The following is a 20,063-nucleotide window of genomic DNA, read 5'->3' on the forward strand; positions in this document are numbered from 1 at the left end:
CAGAGCTGCACAGGGGCTGCGCACAGCGCGCGCGGGCTGCCGCTGCATGGTGCCGGCGGCGCTGCCTGGCACGAGACGAGACCCGGCCGAGTGACCCCGCCCCCTTCCCTCCTCCCGGGCGCGGCTGCCGGGAGGGAAAAAGTGCCTGGGTTGCTACGCTCGGTGACGACAAACACCGCTCGATTTTTCATTGGCGGTTAGCCGCCGGGTCCGTCCCCGGAAGCACGAGGGAGAAATCTGACCCTGTCTCTGGGATTGGTCCTAACGATAGGCTCGCCGGGGAGCAGAGGCGGAATGTGATTGGCAGGGCGGGCGAGCGGCCGCGCAGGATTGGCGCGGACGGCGTCGCGGTGCATTGTGGGAGGGGAAAGCTGCGGCGGCGCGGAGTAAGGGGCTGATGGCGGCCATAGGCGTCCACTTGGGTTGCACCTGCGCCTCTGTGGCCGTGTATAAGGTGGGCCGCGCTGGGGGGGCTGGGGGCCTTGCCCCCGAACCAGCCGCTGGGGGGGCTAGGGTGACCAGATGTCCCGATTTTATAGGGACAGTCCCGATTTTTGGGTCTTTTTCTTATATAGGCTCCTATTACCCCCCACCCCCGTCCTGATTTTTCACACTTGCTGTCTGGTCACCCTAGGGGGGGCGGAGCCATCTCCGGTGCTGCTGTGGGGGGCGGGGTGCCGGGGCCACCGTTGGCAGGACCCCTGTGGCCACGGTGCGTGTGCGGCACAGTCAGGGGCCCGGGCTGACTAACCCCTGGACAGCCCAGCGAGGGACGTGACGGATTCTCCCTCCCTCCCTTGGTGTCTCTGGGACCCGCGTTACACGGGGGCACCTGGGGGCAGTTCTCTGGGCGGGACCGGGCCGTACGGGGCACCTCACGCTGGCCTCACAATGTGACAAAAAGCAGTTCTGGCGTCAGTCGGTTGCTGTTAGCTGTTCAGTGGAGGCATTTAACTGGTAACGCTCAAGAAAAAGATTTTGGAGTCATTGTAGATAGTTCTCTGAAAACATCCGCTCAATGTGCAGCAACAGGCAAAAAAAAAAGAAAAAAACCCAGAATGTTGGGAATCATGAACAGAGGGATAGATAATAAGACAGAAAATATCATATTGCTTCTATATAAATCAATGGTACGCCCACATCCTAAATACTGCGTGCAAATGTGGTTGCCCGATGTGAAACATGATATATTATAGGGATCAGCAACCTTTGGCACATGGCCCGACAGGGTAAGCAGCATGGAGGGCCGGGCCAGTTTGTTTACCTGCTGCATCCACAGGTTCGGCTGATCGCAGTTTCCACTGGCTGCGGTTCGCCGTACCAGGCCAATGGGGGCCGCAGGAAGCGGCGCAGGCCAAGGGATGTGTTGGCCGCCGCTTCCCGCTGCCCCCATTGGCCTAGAGTGATAAACTGCAGCCAGTGGGAGCCGCAAACTGCCGAATCTGTGGATGCAGCAGGTAAACAAACTGGCCCGGCCTGCCAGGGTGCTTACCCTGGCGGGCTGCGTGCTAAAGGTTGCCGATCCCTGATATATTGGAATTGGAAAAGGTTCTGAAAGGGGTAACAAAAATGATTAGGCGTATGGAATGGCTGCCATATGAGGAGAAATTAATAAGACTGGGACTTTTCAGCTTAGAAAAGATGACTCGGGGGAGGCGGGGAATATGATTGAGGTCTGTATAATCATGACTGGTGTGGAGAAAGTAAATAAGCAAGTGTTACTTACTCCTCATAACACAAGAACTAGGGGTCACCAAATGAAATTAATAAGCAGCAGGTTTAAAACAAACAAAAGGAAGTATTTTTTCACACAATGCACAGTCAGTCTTTGGAACTCTGCCAGAGGATGTTGTGAAGACAAAGACTATAACAGAGTTCAAGAAAGAACTTCATAAGTTCATGGAGGATAGGTCCATCAATGGCTATTAGCCAGGATAGGCAGGGATAGTGTCCCTTAGCCTCTGTTTGCCAGAAACTGAGAATGGGCGACAGGAGATGGATCACTTGATGATTACTTGTTCTATTAATGCCCTCTGGGGCACCTGGCATTGGCCACTGTCTGAAGACAGGATACTGGTCTAGATGGACCTTTGGTCTGACCCACTATGGCCGTTCTTATGTTCCCAATAGAGTATCTTGCTCTGCAGGATGGAATGATGAAATACTAAACTCACTCATAGAGCACAGGTTTTTAATTGGCACCATTGGCTGTGTTTGGTAATAAACGTTGATGCTACATATTTCATTGCTAAGGTAGGTATGTTAATATTTCACTGAATGACTTCTCTCTACCTTTGGATGGTATATTTGTTTTTAGGATGGCCGTGCAGATGTGGTTGCCAATGATGCAGGTGATAGAGTCACGCCAGCTGTTGTTGCTTACTCAAAAAATGAAGAGGTAATTTTTTTTCTCTCACTGTAGCAGTTTTCGGCAGAGAGGAATGTCCATTTTTCATTTCATAATTTCTTTTCCATTTTGCAGGTTGTTGGTTTGGCAGCAAAACAAAGTAGAGTAAGAAATATTGCAAATACAGTAGTGAAAGTAAAGCAGATTCTTGGGAGAAGGTAAGTGAATAGATACGAAAGAAAATATTTCATTTAAGGAGTGTGTGTATGTATATTACAATTTGGGGATGTAAATAGCAAATGCTTATTTAACTCATATCTGTTCACAAGTCTTCTCACTAAAGCTGGTCTGCTAATGATATATATAATTTAAGATCTAAAGGTTAATCAATTTAATAATCTGGCTTTGATAAGAGAGGTCACTACATCCCAAAAATTGTTTCTGGTAGTTTCCTTTCTTTAATGAACTGTGGAATAAGAAGTTAGAGACTTTGAATATTCTTTGCCTGCATTTGTTTGCAGAATCAAACTAGAATAAGACTTTGCCAATAGGTAATCCTCACACTTCATAATTTGCCCAAAATAATGGTGGGTTTGGGCTACTTGTCAACTGTAGTGAGGGCTCTTATTGCCAAGACTTCTGTATTTGTATGCAGAAAATGTTACAAAGGTTAAAATATGCTGCAGTGCATTTACTGAATTATTACTTTGAATTTAAAGTAAAGTACAAGTAAATCCAGAAATTAACAAAGAACATCTTGTGAACTACAGTGAACACAAGACTCATTCATCATTGCAAATTATCAAAGTTCTACTTTATTTGGTTTTAATCCTGCCTAATAAAATACCCAACCGTGTAATCAGAGAGGTGACAAATAAGTCAACAAGAAAGATTTGTAACAAATTAAAAATAAATTAAAATTCTTTATGGCAGGTTGAATGAGAGAATCTACCTGTGTATAGTCTGATTTTTATTTTATTTTCCTTCTGGTGTCGAATTTTAACAGTTAAACTTTCACTCATCTTTTAGAATAAGTTAATCAGCTTGTAACTGCTATGATTATTTACAATTGATATAACAAAAATTATATTGAAATATGGTCCTGAAATAAAAATCATGTTGAATGCAGAAGGTACTGTTAATTGTTCAGATTGTATTTTTTATCCATGAGGGTAGCATTAAGTAAATAAGAAGTTACAGATATTTTTCCAGGGTGCACTTTCTTTTCTTTTTTTAAAATGTAATTTAGGCTTTGTCTGCGCTCCGCACCTTTTAGCGACACAGCTGTGCTGCTAAAAGGTGCGCAATGTAGCTGAGCAAAGCACTCCTGATGACAAAGCACTGTTCACACCGGTGCTTTTCGTCGGTAAAACTTTTGTCGTTCGGGGGTGTTGTGTGGTGTTTTTTTTAAACACCCCTGAATGACAAAAGTTTTGCCGACACAGTTCCAGTGTAGATAAAGCCTTAGAAAAGTTGCCCCTTTCTCTTGGGTTTTTCCATGACAAGGGTGGAGCCCCAGACCTGCTGTTTATTAATAGTAATTGCAACAGGAGTTTTGACTAAAATAAATAAAATACAAGTGGACCACATAGACTGAGTGTCATAAGCTGAAAAAATAAACAGCTAGATAGGCAGAACCACACATCCAATGCCACCTGCAAAATTATCACTCTTAATTTGCTTTGACAGCCCTGGTGACCCACAAGCTGAGAAATATATTGCAGAAAGCAAATGTCCAGTAAGTATGATCCAATTTCTTTTTTCTCCCTAGAGCTGAAAAAATCTGCATTGATTCCATCATTTATTTTAATATCATAAACACCTCATTACAGTGTCTTAGTGATCAGACCCATATGGCACAATCTGAAGCTCTACAGGACACCATGTGTGATAGAAACTTCTTTTTTAACAAGAGAGGTTTTGCTATATTCTGCTTCAAACCCTCTATTTGTCTCTCTCTTGTGGAGTTAGAGCCATCCATTATATGTGGGTTCTCCCTTGGGTAATATGTCTGAAGGAGAACTCCAGAGAGGGTGATTCTTTAATGCAGTCAAAGAGAATAGTAACCATCTTTTTAAAAACATTATAAATAAATGCAGAAAACGCTCAGCATAGGAAGCATGAAATTAAAAATGTTTATTACGCAAGCAACCACATTACTGAATCTTAAGACCACATTATCCTTGCTACAAGAAAGCTTTGTTGCAAAGAAAGATGAAAAGAAAACTTTATTAAATCAAGATACTGGCCTGATCTCTATCTCAGGAGCTCACAGGCGTGGGAGAGTCTGAGTAACAGATCAACGATCAACTGCCCTGTATCCAGCCCTTGCCTCACCTCCTTCCTCCCAGAGGAGTGACAGCCAGGTTGTGTTAATCCTTGACCGCCCATCTTGATAAATTTATGTAAATTGGGGCAAAAACAAGATAATATGGGGGTCTCAAAGTCCTCCCTGTATGCCTGGGAGAAATTGTGTCTTAGGCAAACATTCTCCAACATTTCCGTGATGTTTGAGGTCCAGATCCTTAAGGGTTTTTGCCCTTGTGTTTAAATGTTATGTGCCATGGGCCTGGCTTCTTGATTCAGGCCTGGATAATGTAAGACATCTTTATGAGCCCCTCCTTGGTCAAATCTGTTGGGGAGCCTTCATACCATTTGAGCTAAATACAAACATGAAAATGTTTCCCTGGTCTAGTTTTCTTTTCTGGGAATGGAAACCAAATTTGACATAAACATTAATTTTCATTACAAACAAAATGAGTCTTACCATTTCACATGCACATATGTTGGCTTTATTCCTAGGTCACTGAGAAGAATGGAAAACTCCAGTATGAAATAGATAACAAACTTGTTTGCCCGGAAGAAGTTGCAAAACTCATATTCAGTAAAATGAAAGGTAAATAGGGAGTAAAACTTTAAAAGTTATCAACACCTTCGCTATATTAAGCCACCTTTTTAAAATAGTAATATTTTAATCAACATGTTCTGCCTCTGTTTGTAAACAGAAACTGCTCAGTCTGCGTTGGGTTCCGATGTCAATGATGTGGTTATTACTGTACCATTTGAGTTTGGAGAGAACCAGAAAAATGCCCTTGGGTAAGAAGAATGACTTCTCTTTTCACTTAGATGCAGGGGGATTGCTGATGGGTAGGGCCCTACCAAATTCATGGTCTGTTTTGGTCAGTGTTGTGGTCCTAGGATTTTAAAAACTGTAAATGTCATGATTTCAGCTATTTAAATTGAAATTTCACGGTGTTGTATTTGTAGGGCTCCTGACCCAAAAGGGAGTTGGGGGAGGAGGGGGTATCATAAGGTTCACACACACAAGCTTCACATTGGGTCAGGACCCCCCATTTGAGAAATGCTGGTCTCCCCCGTGAAATATGTATAGTATAGGGTAAAAGCACACAAAAGACCAGATTTCATGTTCCTTGATGCGTTTTTCATGGATGAGAATTTGGTAAGGCCCTACTGATGGGATATGGAGACTTCCATATCTGGATCCCAATCCTGTAACTAATAGTGCATGGGCAGGTTGCTGTGCATCTATGGAGCCTTCACAGGTGTAGCAGTCTGATCGTCCACTAACGATTACAGGATTGTACGCATGCATCCGACGAAGTGGGTATTCACCCATGAAAGCTCATGCTCCAATACATTTGTTAGTCTATAAGGTGCCACAGAACTCTTTGCCACTTTTACAGATCCAGACTAACACGGCTACCCCTCTGATAGTTACAGGATTGGAACCCTAGTTTGCTGGTTCAAATTTGGTAATTTGAATTTGGTTATTACACACCGGTAATAACCAGGGGTAGAATCCTGGCCATGTTGAAGATAGTGGGAGTTTTGCTACTGACTTCAATAGAAAAGACTTCACCCCAGAGGTTTTATCACCTGGTGACTGTTGTGTTCCACTTGAAATGCAAATGACATTGGTGCTGTTCCTCCTTAAGTTTTTACATCACAAATCTGAGCATTACAGTTGGCACCAAATAGCACCTTTATGGGCGATCTTACCAGGGAGGTTAGATGCTGTATGAGTATGGAGACTGAACTCTTATCCCACCATGCTAGGTTTGAAGCATGCTGGCGGGACAATACAGGGCCACTTGCTGTACCACTGTTTATTCTTGTAGGGGTTCTCTCTCCAGGGCTGTCACTCCTTTTTATATTACACAAGTACAAGTCATTTAAAAAAAACAAAGTATTTTACTATAAGTTGAAATGCTCCAGCTTTTAGATTAAAAAAAAAAAATTAGATGCCAGATATCTATTAAAAATCCCTTTGGACAGTAAGCATTGTGAGTCTTAAACCAGCGAATGGTTTTTAAGAGTCGTTGAGCAAAGCGCTTCTGAGGTTTTAGTGCTACTCAGAACATTTCGAACTCGCCAGTTAATCTGAGAGAGGCTAAATTAGTTCAATGGCTATTACAAGATGCATATTGGAGTGTGTCAAAATGACTTAGAACTGTACTTCTGTTTCAAGCATAAAGGTAATAGACTTTTACTTGGAAGAGATGAATTGTAGGAGTTTCAGAGACATTGAATTTTCAAGAGATTTTTTTTTTTTTTTTTGAAGCAGTCAAGGTGGTTTGGATCAGATACAAAACCAAACTTTCCTGCTATATCAGTGCTCAGAACAGTTGATGGGGATTTTTTCTGGAATGTTATCAGTTAGATTTTGTTCTTAAAGTTAAAACTTCTGCTGTCAAATAAAACAGCCAATTTCACTTTGTTATATTTTGGGTCAGAGACTCTAATGCATTACAATACATTTTTCCTTGACACTTCATATATACAATTAAGGCAGTAACAATTTGCATTGTAGACAGGACTTTTAATAGTGTTCCTTGACTAGGTCAAAACCTTGAAAATATCATATTATATCCGGGTAACATGGCTCTGTGATATATGTGCATTGATGAGGCCTCACTAATATGTACCGTTACAGTACATGAAATGCAGACCTTTAGCTGTGGTGTGTCTTATCACAGGCAAGCAGCTGGGGCAGCTGGATTTAATGTTCTGAGATTAATTCATGAGCCATCTGCAGCTCTCTTGGCATATGGAATTGGACAAGATTCACCCGCTGGGAAAAGGTAAAATGCTTTTATCTTATTTCATGTGTGCTTTTTAAAATAGATTTAACTGTGGTTGCTTGAAAACTGGAGGTTTGATAAACAATAGTGGTGTAATTATTAAGGCTTTATGATTACTATAAAAATGGGGAGATGTCATTGTATTCTCATAAAAATAAATGCAAAAATCATAACTTTGCTAGGAAATGCCCAGGGTACACAATATTATAGTTAACATTAAAGTTTGTCATTGGAATTTGAAAAGTTTTTATAGCCTTCATTTTCAATACAGATTTGTTTTAAATTACTTACATGACTTTGAACTGATAACCATAATTAAAAACCCATACTGTGCTACACTGGATATGGAGAAAAATATGTACAAAAATTAAGTCTTGCTCAGTAGTGAGCTGTGATTGGATTGACAAAAGACCATGCCTACTTAACTTGAAAATAAAAACCAAAATGTAAGTCAATTTGTTATGGAAGTCATGGCAATAGTAAACATGTTACTGTTCTATCCAAATTTTAAGTTAATATATGTAACTTCTATTACCTGAGTGTTCAAGTGCTGGACAAAATTAAAAAGTTGAGATCTGCCTAGGCGTCCATTTTCTATCCTGCTGTAAGTATAACTAGGGCTCGTAACGGCAAGTAAATGTTGGTTCCCAGTTATGCTCTGTTTAGTCATAGGCGGCTTGCTACTTGTAAGCATGCTATCAACTATTCTATTTCTTGGGGGAATACGGTAAAATAATAGCCATAGATATGATAGATGTATATATTTCAGTACTTCCAATCAAATGTTATTGACAAGCAATTTAAAAAACTTACTTTATATTGTGTGTATGTGTTTAGTTAGAAAAAAATGAGTATGAGTAAATGTTTATATTTTACTGATCTAGTTTTCAGGTGTTTTTATTTTGTTTTTTTTAACCTGGCAGCAATGTGTTGGTTTTTAAGCTTGGAGGAACATCGCTCTCTGTTACAGTTATAGAAGTAAATAGTGGAATATATCGTGTTCTTGCCACAAACACAGATGATAGTATAGGTGGTGTCTGTTTCACAGAAGCCTTAGCACAACATTTAGCTTCTGAATTTCAGAGGTAAGTGCTGAATATTTTACAGCTACAGAAAAACATACATTGCTATTAATGTTAGGAGGACTACCTTTTTAAAAATTCTCTGCAATGCCCCGTTGTCGAAATAAGCTGTGTTGGAAGGGATGTTGCTCGTTACTCTGAGACAATACTAAATCAGTGGGCACCATGCTTCTGGATGTTCCATATTATAGATAAGATGTAAAAACTAAAGGAGGACTACCTTTTTAAAAATTCTCTGCAATGCCCCGTTGTCGAAATAAGCTGTGTTGGAAGGGATGTTGCTCGTTACTCTGAGACAATACTAAATCAGTGGGCACCATGCTTCTGGATGTGCCATCTTCTAGATAAGATGTAAAACCAAAAGGAGGACTACCTTTTTAAAAATTCTCTGCAATGCCCCGTTGTCGAAATAAGCTGTGTTGGAAGGGATGTTGCTCGTTACTCTGAGACAATACTAAATCAGTGGGCACCATGCTTCTGGATGTGCCATCTTCTAGATAAGATGTAAAACCAATGTTCTCACCAATTATGATCTTCCAGGTTGTAAATTAAGCTCTTCAGGGCAGGGACTGTCATTTGCTGTTAGTGAGGTGCCTTGCATGGTAGGAACCTCCACCCGGTTGAAGGTTCTAGGTCAGTGGTTCTCAAACTTTTGTACTGGTGACCCCTTTCACAAAGCAAGCCTCTTAAGTGTGACACCCCCTTATAATTTAAAAACACTTTTAAATATATTAACACTGTTATAAATGCTGGAGGCAAAGTGGGGTTTGGGGTGGGGGCTCACAACTCACAACCCCCCTCATGTAATAACCTTGTGACCCCCTGAGGGGTCCCGACGCCCAGTTTGAGAACCCCTGTTCTAGGTGCTACCACCATATAAATATTGACTAATAATCCCATGCACTTCAGCAAAAGTAGGATAGGGTGAATTCTAAGTTTCAGATGGATAACATTCATTTTCTGACTCAAACTGGTGTGCAGTGTTGCTGTAAGCTTTTTTTTTTTTTTTTTTTTAAACAAGCTGTCTCATTCCAGCTCTGGGCTGTTGGAGTGTTTTGTTTTGGTTTTAAATAATGGCAGCTTGTATTAAGAAGTTGGTGAAGCAATTGCTATATATTGTTCTTAATCACTTAGTCAAGTTTATAGAATGCTTTGAGATCTTTTGGATGAGGTTGTCACAACTTCTGTTTAATGTTCTTCTGTTTCTTGTAACAACCCTGATAATTGAACTTTAAATTGATTAGCTTCAGGGATCTTTTTCCCATATTACATTCATTTAGGTTAGGAGATTGTTCTGAGGAGAGACTGATGAAATCTGTACTTGTTAAAACACTAATTCCTGGCTTTCCCCAAATAGCACTGTAGAATGTGTCCTTTGCTTGAATTTGAAGCAGAAATTTTGCTTTGTACATGTTGAATGTCATTCAGTGGGGCATTACAAGAATAATTTACTGAAGAATGGGGAAAGGAGCCACTTTAATACTAACCTCTTGAAAGCATTAATGTCTAATGTATTATGTCTAAAACAGTTTCTCAGTCACCCTGAAGACTTCTTTCTAATACAGATCTTATAAACATGATATAAAAGGAAATTCCAGAGCTATGATGAAGCTAATGAACAGTGCTGATGTTGCAAAGCACTCTTTGTCAACCTTGGGAAGTTCAAACTGTTTTGTAGACTCATTATATGATGGTCTGGATTTTGATTGTAATGTGTCCAGGTAAGGGTGATCCTTTTTGAAATTACTTTTGATATTTTTATTATGACTGATTTCTAGGATTATATTTCAATTTTGATTTTGTTTTTTGGGTGTGTTGGGGGGGGGGGGGGAATTTAATTTCAGTGGCAGGGGAGTACTGAAGATGAAAACTGGGTTTTTGATCGCGCATTCCTGCAATATCTAGAAGTCTCTGCTTATGTGAATAGTTCCGTTGGCTTTAGTGTCAGATGAGTAAAGGCTGCAAGAATTGGGCTCTGAGTACTAAGGAAGGCTTCTAGCATTGCATTGCAGGTTCTGACTGTTGACGTTTGAAAAGGTGCCCCAGAATTTAGGTATACGTTTGGGAGCAGAATTTCACCTTTTTTCCTTAGGCACTACTTTCCAGACTTTTACTTGAAAGATGACTAGCCCTAATATAGCATAATGACATAGCATCTGACTTTATTGAAGATGGGGCTTGAAAACTTTACCAGAGACCTGCTGGCCAGAGCTAGATATCAAAGAAAAGTATATAGGGAGCCCTGATTAGTGAGAGGTGTAGGGAGCTGGGATTTGTACCAGCTGTTCCGTTCCAAGACCCTGCACAGAGTAAGTTTTATCTCTTTTGCTGAGAGGGGCAGAAACTTTCTCTCCCTTCACCCCTCCTCAGTTCTCTGGTGTGAGAATGGACTGTTTATACTACTCTACCCCTCCCTGGAGGCTTGCTTTTTTTTTTTTTTTTTTTTTTTCCCTCTCTCCCTTTGGAGGCAGATTGTCATCCTCTGTGAATTCTGCTACTGCTCATTGCTTTCCCAGTTGGCAGTAGAAACTGAATAAAAATAGGATGCTTGACAGTTTCTTAACTGAATAGCAGCAGTTCCATTTTGCTGCTGCAGCCTGGTATAAAAACAAATTTAAAAATAAAAACAAAAAAACCCCACCGCAGTAGCAGAGACAAAGGAGAGATCCATCTGCAGATTTAAGAAAAAACAGTTTGGATTGCTCTAGTTCAGCATTATGGACTAATATTTTGTTTTAATGAAAGTGATTCATTATATACCTTTCGACCACATAGAACTTCCCTGGTCACCTTTGGCGAGCAGTATTCTCAAGCCCTGATTAAAGGTAGTAAAACACATTCGGGTCCACAGTCTACTTGCTTGTGAACATAAAGCGAGAGGTTGACAGTTAATTCTTAAGAATTCTTCTTACTTTTATCTACAGAGGTGAAACAGTGTTCTAGTGTTTCAATGCATCTTCAGATTAAAAATCAAAATTCAATTTTTCCACTTTGTCTCACCACCTTGTTGCACCCCACAACTTGCATATGGAGACTGTTTTCTGTGGACCATCTGGGGTATGTCTTTATAGGAGGAAAAACTGGCCCTGTAATTCTCTACTGGTGTACTGCCACTGATGGAGTTCATAGCATGCAGGCACTTTCTCCACCACATTATCTCATCAGGATTAATGTGTATTGGTGAAACTTTGAGTGGGACAAAACCAGGGTTTTTTTGTATGTCTAAACTGCTGCATTTTTTTCGGCTGTTCTTCACAAAAACAAAATCCAAGTTGAATCCACAGCTTTCTTGGTATATTTGTGAAGCCATAACACTTCTGAGACTCTTTCACACCAGTACATTGCTCCTGCTGTTACTTAATCCTACCAGTTCATGGCTATGGAAACAGAGTATGTGGTGGAAAATATCTTTCTCTTCCATTTTAACTGCTGATTCTTCCAATGGGTGAGAGATTGTATTTGTTGTTTACTTAGCATTTTCTCTCTGTTTTGCTAAACAGGGCCAGATTTGAACTGATTTGTTCTCCACTTTTTAATAAATGTGTAGAAGCAATTAAAAAACTCTTGCAACAAGTTGGATTTACAGCAGATGACATTAACAAGGTAACAGTCTTTATTCTCAGGATGTTTATGAACTCATTTGGAAGAACACCTGGGGAATATATTAACAAGAAATTAGCCAATAGCTGTTAATTTCTGGAGCTCAAAGTATATCATTGTATGTGAAGCATTTTCTGGCTGCTAAATGTCATGATAGTTAAAGGTACACTTTACCCTCTGCGTGTGTGTAGCTCTTATTGCTGAGGGGTGTTGTGTTCACATTAAGGGAAGAACCTAAAACGCAAGACTTTGGGTTTATAAAAATTAAAGGATGACTAAAGCCTTATAGTTTAACTGCCCTTTTCATCTATGTAGCACATTGGTAACAAATCCTTGATCAATTCAAGGAAACTAAAATCAGTTATATGATTTTTTTAATGTTGTGTTTTATATGCCTAAGCTGGGACAGGTACTGTACTAACCTTATCTAAAATGTTGTCTATCAAAAATATTTTATACTTGGAGATTTATTATAACTAGTGATTTCATAGGTTTATTTTAGGTTTTTAAACATTCTTAAAACTTAAACCATGTACATCATATAACTGAGGGCTAAAAGTCTGTTCCAACACCCACTGAAGTCTGTGGAATTTTACATTTGTCTTCATCAGGAATTGGATTGTGCTCTGAATGTGTGAGAGGGGCTTTTTCGCATGTCTTTAAAGGAACTCCTGAGTTCTCGCTCATCTCTGAAATTCACTTTTTGATTGAGTAAATCACTTAACCTCTGCCTCATTGGCCCATTAAATTGGGTTGATATTTACCCAAATCACAAAAATATGAGCTGTTTAGTTAGAGTTAAAAATGTCTTAAAGATGGAGAGGTATGTAAAGTACATATGTATGTATGTAAAGTATGTAATAGTAGTAAAAAAAAATATTTTTTTTAGATTTGCACATTTATATTGTAACTCTGCTTGCAGAACTCAAGATAAATTACAGTAATATTGCAGAATAGTTGAGGCCAGTAAGTATTTCAGTTATTCAGCACAAAGGATACTATTGCATGCCACTGGGATTTCCATAGTCCGTGTTGCACATGTGACATCTGTTTAGTTTCAGTGATAGGATAGAGAAGGGATGGCATCTAAGATATAAAGTTCTGCAATAACTAACAGATCCTCTTAGCACAGTGGGAACTGATCCTTGAATGGGAACTGCAGGCAAAAGAACACATCAAAGTATCCCACAGGGGTTTGAAAGCTGTGAAAAGCTCACTTAAAATGGTGCCTACAAGTCTGAACTGAGCATAGTGTGTTTAAAAGAAATTTCTAACAGGAAATGGTGAGTAGAGGAGTCAACACAAAACAAAGTGAAAATTGCAACATTAAATTTTTTAAAAGGAAACTAAATTCAATGAATAAAAGGGGAATGTTAAGTGAAGTGTCTTTTAAAAGTGAACATTTTTGATAAATGTTCTGCTTTTACCTTGCAGTAAAACTCCTGAGCTCTGTTTTATGTAAATAGTTGTCTGTCACGATTTTTTCCTTCATTTCCAGGTCTGGTTGGCCTCAGCTAAGACAGGGTTGTTGTATTTGGGGGGGGGGGGGGCGGTTTAAGAGGCTCTTTAACAATGTTTTTTTTTTTTTCCTGTATGGAATGCTGTTTTTTAGCTAGCTGACTGATACAATAGGATGCCTTCTCCAGAAATGATTTCATGCTTGCAAGCTGCCTTTCTTTTAAGACAAATGCTAAGGATCCAGAGGTCAGGGAAAAATAATGTTGTTTTTTTTTCTTGTAGCATTTCTGTGTGTTTTTTATACAATGGGCCATAGAGCATTAAACATTGCAGAGCAATTTAACCTTCCACAGTGTAGCTCCATGTTCACTTACATTCTGTAAAAGTTCTGAAGTCACTAAGGAATAATATTTTCTAGGTAGTTCTATGTGGTGGGTCTGCTCGAATCCCAAAGCTACAACAGCTGATTAAAGACCTTTTCCCAGCTGTGGAGTTGCTGAATTCTATCACACCAGATGAGGTCATTCCCATTGGGGCAGCCACAGAAGCAGGGATCTTAGTAGGGAAAGAGAACCTCTCATTAGAGGAGGAGGCACTATCTATTGAGTGTTCTACCAAAGATATTCTAGTTAAGGTAAGTCTCAGTTTAATATTGAAACTTTTGTGCTCCACTAATGCAAAAATGGATCAATATTGGTGGTGACTCACTTGGAAATGTCGTATTCATTGATTTACAGGGGTGGTAGTCTCCAATAACCATTCTAGCACTAGCAATTACATTGCAACTTCCTACTAAATAAGTCAACATGTAGGGCCTGATCCATAGCCTATCAAAATCAATAGACATACTGCTATTGATTTCATTGGGCTTTGGATCAAATCCTTCTTATGCTATAATAGCTGAATTTACCATTCCGTGTGCAGTATTTTTTATAGCTGCAATAGGAAATGCTGTAAATACTACCATGCTGCAGCATTTGCCTTAATTGTGAGTATTAATGCTTCAATTATACTTTGAAGCAGTGACCACTGTATGTAGCCATCTGATAATTAAAAATCAGTTTTCACTAGCTTAACTCTCATTGAGTAGAGCTGGATAAAGCTATAGACTAATGTCTTTACATTTGAACCCCTTCTGTAAAGTTCATGCAAACTTTTCTTGTTTGTTAGGGTGTAGATGAATCGGGGACTGACAAATTCACAGTGCTGTTTCCATCGGGAACTCCCTTGCCAGCACGAAGGCAGCACACGCTACTTGCCCCGGGAAATAATTCCTCTGTATGTCTTGAACTGTATGAGTCTCTAGGGAAAAGTCCTGCAAAAGAGGAAGGCAAATTTGCACAGGTGAGTACATACAAGAAGTTAATATAAAATTCTTGCTGTGAATTATTTGGAAATTCAGTGGATGTACAAGAACAGACTTTTTGTTGGGAGGAGTGGTAGTCCCTACACCAGTCTCACTAGAAATTGCCTTTAAATAATTCCCATGAACAGATCATACTGAGTTTCCAAGCAAAGTATTTTTTAAAAAAGGAATTCTACCTTTACCTAGCACCTTTATCAGGCTGAAGAATCCTGCAAGTGCTTTGCAAGCTGTTTATAAATGAGCACTGCTGAAATGCAGCAAGCAACCAGCCCAGCAGTCTTGCTGCACCGGCATCATGGTGCGCATGAATGTTCTGGCCGATGCCCTTAAGAGCATCAACAATGCAGAGAAACGTGGAAAACGTCAAGTTCTCATTAGACCGTGCTCTAAAGTAATCGTGCGGTTTTTAACTGTGATGATGAAGCATGGTTACATTGGTGAATTTGAGATCATTGATGATCACAGAGCTGGGAAAATTGTTGTTAATCTGACAGGCAGACTGAACAAGTGTGTTGTGATCAGTCCCAGATTTGATGTTCAGTTGAAGGACCTGGAAAAGTGGCAGAACAACCTTTTGCCGTCACGTCAGTTTGGGTACATAGTGCTGACAACTTCCGCTGGCATCATGGACCATGAGGAAGCAAGGCGAAAACACACAGGAGGCAAAATCCTGGGATTCTTTTTCTAAAACTTGTAAAAGAGGCATACTAATAACTTACCTCACAATGGTAAATTAGGAGAGAGAACTTTTTTGGCCAGGAATGGTGGGGTAAATAACACACAGAGTGCTATAGGATCTATTTAAGTCCACCTAGATTGGATAGGATCTTAGTTTCAATTACTGCTTTGAAAAACAAACACAATAGAGTACCATGTAGCATATACTTCTGATTTAGAGAAGTTAAAAATCAGTCAGGTACATCTAATACTCCCTGAATGAGTAGTGGTGAGGATTCAATGTTAGCTTAGTGGATAGAGCACTTGGCTGCAAATCAACAGAATCCCTGAAGAAATGCCGCCTCCTCCTAAAAGCACACTTTAGTTGGTCTGCAGTCTGCACAGTGCTGATCACCTCTAGCCGGAGGTACTTTCATACCACTTAGTAGACAAAGACAAAGGTTTTCCATAACTTGAGGTTTTGGGAATGAGAGTATTCTGAAGTTCGCATAGTGAGTATTTTAGGACCTGATCAAAAGAGGTGGTGAGCATGCTCAACTGATACTGAAGTTAAAGGGAGTTGAAGGTGTGCTGCCCCTTTCAGGATCAGACCTTGCATAGTCTTTCCCATTTCAAGGAGCTACCTTTACATGAAGTGACCTTAACAGAAGAGTAGAACCCTTCTTGCACATACACATGGACTTACTGATTTGCAACCTACCTTGTATCTTAAATTACCAGTAATAAATTCTGAACAGAATAAATAACATTCAGCTTAATTACAGCATATACAATTTTGATTATTTTTGGAAAATGCAGTACTTGTGATTTGGTCACCTCCATTTAGGAGAGTTAAAATCACAGAAATGTAGGACTGGAAGGGACCTCAGTAGGTCATCTAGTCCAGTCCCTTGCACTTAGGCAGTAGTGTGCCTGACAGGTGTTTGTTTAACCTGTTCATGAAACCTCCGGTGACAGAGATTCTACAACCTCCCTAGGTAATATGTTCCAGTGCTTAACTGCCCTTAGTTAGGAAGTTTTTCTTAATGTGTAAGATAAATATCCCTTGCTGCAAATTAAGCCCGTTACTACTACTCCTTATCCAGAGAACAGGACAATAATTTATCACCATTTTCTTACCTACTTGAAGACTGGTCAGTCTTCTCTTCTCCAGACTAAACAACCCCCCCCCCTTTTTTTTTTCTTCAAACTTTCCTTATAGGTCATGGGTTTTCTTTTGTTTTTTTGACGTTTTAAAAAAATAGTCATTTTTATTGCTTTCCTCTGGACTTTGTCCACATCTTTCCTGAAGTGTGGTGCCCAGAACTGGACACAGTTCTCCAGGGGAGGCCTTATCAGTGCTGAGTAGAGTAGAAGAATTACTTCTCGTGTCTTGCATTCAACACTCCTGCTAATACATCCCAGAATGATGTTCTCTTTTTTAGCAAAAAATATACATTGTTGATTCATCTTTAGTTTGTGATCCACTGTAACCCCCAGATCCTTTTCTGCAGTACTCCTTCCTAGGCAGTCATTTCCCATTTTGTATTTGGGTAACTGATTATTCCTTCCTGAGTGTAGTATTTTTATTTGTCTTTACTGAATTTTATCAGACTGTTTTCCAATTTGTCAGCTGAGTTTAGGTTCTTGTTTTAAAATTCTAGACTTTCGAGAGACAGCAGCAGAATAGGCAAGTGAGCAGTGGCCTAGAAAGTTAGAGCAAGGGATTTCATTCCTAACGACTAATGCAGGGGTAGGCAACCTATGGCACAGGTGCCGAAGGCGGCACACGAGCTGATTTTCAGTGGCACTCAGACTGCCAGGGTCTTGGCCACCAGTCTGGGGGGCTCTGCATTTTAATTTAATTTTAAATGAAGCTTCTTAAACATTTTAAAAACCTTATTTACTTTACATACAACAGTAGTTTAGTTATATATTATAGACTTATAGAAAGAGACCTTCTAAAAATGTTAACATGTATTACCAGCACGCAAAACCTTAAATTAGAGTGAATAAATGAAGATTCGGCACACCACTTCTGAAAGGTTGCCGATCCCTGGACTAATGTATTTCTGGAATTTGCACACTAGGTATGTTCATGTGCTTAGCTTACTTTGTATCAGTGCATATAATCAACTTTAGCCTTTTTTTTTTAACAGATTGTACTCCAGGATTTAGATAAAAAGGAAGGTGGTCTTCATGACATATTAACTGTTCTCACTATGAAAAGGTACCAGAAATCCAAAATATTTCCTTGTCTGTGCATTAACTCACTGAGTGCCTATGAAAACTACATTTGAGAGAAATAGACCTTTTTTCTGCTGCTGAACTTCATCTGAGAATTGATTATATTTATTTTCTCTCTAAGAAAGAACAGCAGTTAATTATTTGTGGGGCTCTTGCAACAAGGGAATGAATTTGTGGCGAATCTTTGGTTTATCTTTTTCTGCCTTCCCCAAAAGCAATGTTAATGTTGATTCTTGATGTCCCTAAATAAAATTTTCATACATGCTTTGTTGAGATATATTTTCAAGACTTCTGGTGTACAATATGTAAATATTTATTTTTCTCTTGCTTAGGGATGGATCCTTACATGTTACCTGCACAGATCAAGATACAGGAAAATGTGAAGTCATCACTGTTGAAGTGGCATCATAGTTTCATTTGAAAGGAGCCTTTTTTGGTTGGCTTGTTTCCCTAATGGATGGGTGTATGTTTGTTTTAAATACTTTTAATGAGCCATTGCAGACTGGAATAAATTAGATAAAAGATTTGGTGCTGAAATGCTGTTATTTATTTTGAGATATAGACCCTTTTGGAACTGTTGATACATCAATCATAAACAGCCAACCAGTGAACAAGCAAAAATCAGTCACCTGTCATGGGTCTGTAAAGTTTGTACCAACTTGTACCAAAACTTCAGTAATGAAACTGCTTCTAAAGACTGGAAAGGTGTGATCCCTTTTGGAGTTGGGAGTCCTGAGTGCAGGTTTCACTGTTCAAGCTAATGTCAAATGGCGTTGTGATCACTCTGTGGAAAACCTGTATGAGGGAAGACATTTGTGTGTATTTATTTACTTATGGAATAGCAATAAAATATGGTTTTATATACCTGTTGATGCCCACTATACTTAATGGCATGGATGCAGACAGATTTCTCAAACCTAATACGGTAAATTCAGAGCACTACTTGATTTATGGTGGATAGAAACTTTGATGTGTTTTGCTGCTTAAAGAGTACAGTGGGTATAATAATTGAGTTAACCAGACAAGTATAATTTTTACAGTACTTGGGATCCAAGTTTAGAGAGGCTGAGCACCAGCAATTTTCAATGATACCAGTTCACATTGATTTCAGATCAGTACCAATTCAATTCAAGTAGGATAAATGTTAAACGTTTAAAGTTTTATAACTCTGATTGATGCAGTAGTACTTCACCTTGACAATAAAGGGCTACAAATATAAGGATTGTAGAGGAAGGATGATCTAGTGCTTATGGTGCTAGTATAAGACTTGAGACCCACACTCAATTCCCTGCTTTGTCACAGACTTCCCATCTGTCCATAGGTAAGTCTCTGAAACTCACTGATGCGTTCCCATCTGTAAAACAGGGATAACAGTGTCATGGATACACAGGATCGGTGCTATGTCCACAGCTTTGGAAGAGTCTCTAGGAGGAATCCTTCAGTGTGCCAGATCCCTAAGGGATCTTACTCTTCCTCCAGGGTAGGTCATGCTACATTACTGCCTCCTTGACTGAACCTCTGGGTATCTTGCATACCTCAAAACTTTTCCCTATAAACCTCAGGTGTCAGATCAAACATAAGGAGTAGAGCCTTTTTTGAACTATTCAGAATCCCCAGTATCAACTCATCTATCTGGCTGTATGCCTCTAAAGCTTTGGGATTGAGGGGGTGAGACAGCGGAGCTAGTCTACAGGGTCAACCATATACAAATTGCAGGTCTTTTTAAAGCCTGTGAGGTAGGCATCTATGTCCACCCCTTTCTTAAACTGGGGCAACAATTTGGTATCTAGGCTCCCTGCGGGAATTTAGCATCGCGAGGTCTTTCTCCTCTTACCCTTCTATAGGTCCTGTTGCCCCTCTGCTACTTTCTCTGCTTCCCTTGGTGCTTTTGCTGATTCCCATGGTCAAGTGGTTCCTCCTCAGTCTGCTTGCTCCTTTGCGCTCAGCTTCAACTCCCACCACTTCAAATTTGTCAGTGAGAAACCTGCTCATGAGGACACCCTGCTGGAAGGGGAAGTGGGTCTTGAGGATGCTATGCTGCTGCCTCTGTCACTCAGATCCTCTTGGAACCAGGGCTGACAGCATATTTGTGGCACGAGGGTGGTGGGGGTGGGGGGTTTGGTGGCTTCCAAGCCAGGCTATTCCATTCGGGGAGTGTGAAGGTCAGGCCTCTGGTCTTAACTCTCATGCACCAGTGTATCCAA

The 20,063-nt window shown here is 40.0% G+C and overlaps 2 protein-coding genes across 2 annotated transcripts; both read left to right on the plus strand.

Annotated features, from left to right (window-relative positions):
• Positions 1-307: 307 nt before the first annotated feature.
• LOC123375099 (heat shock 70 kDa protein 14) lies at positions 308-18,723 on the plus strand. Its single transcript, XM_045025738.1, has 14 exons — positions 308-454; positions 2,318-2,398; positions 2,483-2,565; positions 4,037-4,085; positions 5,150-5,243; positions 5,353-5,443; positions 7,345-7,449; positions 8,373-8,534; positions 10,097-10,252; positions 12,032-12,134; positions 14,008-14,223; positions 14,760-14,933; positions 17,772-17,842; positions 18,192-18,723. The coding sequence occupies exons 1-14, from the start codon at positions 398-400 to the stop codon at positions 18,268-18,270; spliced, it is 1,521 nt and encodes a 506-aa protein (XP_044881673.1). The 5' UTR covers positions 308-397; the 3' UTR covers positions 18,271-18,723.
• Positions 15,217-15,686, plus strand: LOC123375108 (40S ribosomal protein S15a-like). Its single transcript, XM_045025750.1, has one exon. The coding sequence runs from the start codon at positions 15,251-15,253 to the stop codon at positions 15,641-15,643; it is 393 nt and encodes a 130-aa protein (XP_044881685.1). The 5' UTR covers positions 15,217-15,250; the 3' UTR covers positions 15,644-15,686.
• Positions 18,724-20,063: the final 1,340 nt, after the last annotated feature.

This window comes from Mauremys mutica, chromosome 1, assembly GCF_020497125.1.
Source record: "Mauremys mutica isolate MM-2020 ecotype Southern chromosome 1, ASM2049712v1, whole genome shotgun sequence".
In the NCBI taxonomy this organism is placed as follows: domain Eukaryota; kingdom Metazoa; phylum Chordata; order Testudines; family Geoemydidae; genus Mauremys; species Mauremys mutica.

Coding starts and splice junctions, on each gene's coding strand:
- LOC123375108 (XM_045025750.1), top strand. CDS start 15,251: ATGGTGCGCATGAATGTTCTGGCCGATGCCCTTAAGAGCATCAACAAT.
- LOC123375099 (XM_045025738.1), top strand. CDS start 398: ATGGCGGCCATAGGCGTCCACTTGGGTTGCACCTGCGCCTCTGTGGCC. Junction 455..2,317: donor CCTCTGTGGCCGTGTATAAG/GTGGGCCGCGCT, acceptor ATTTGTTTTTAG/GATGGCCGTGCAGATGTGGT. Junction 4,086..5,149: donor TTGCAGAAAGCAAATGTCCA/GTAAGTATGATC, acceptor CTTTATTCCTAG/GTCACTGAGAAGAATGGAAA.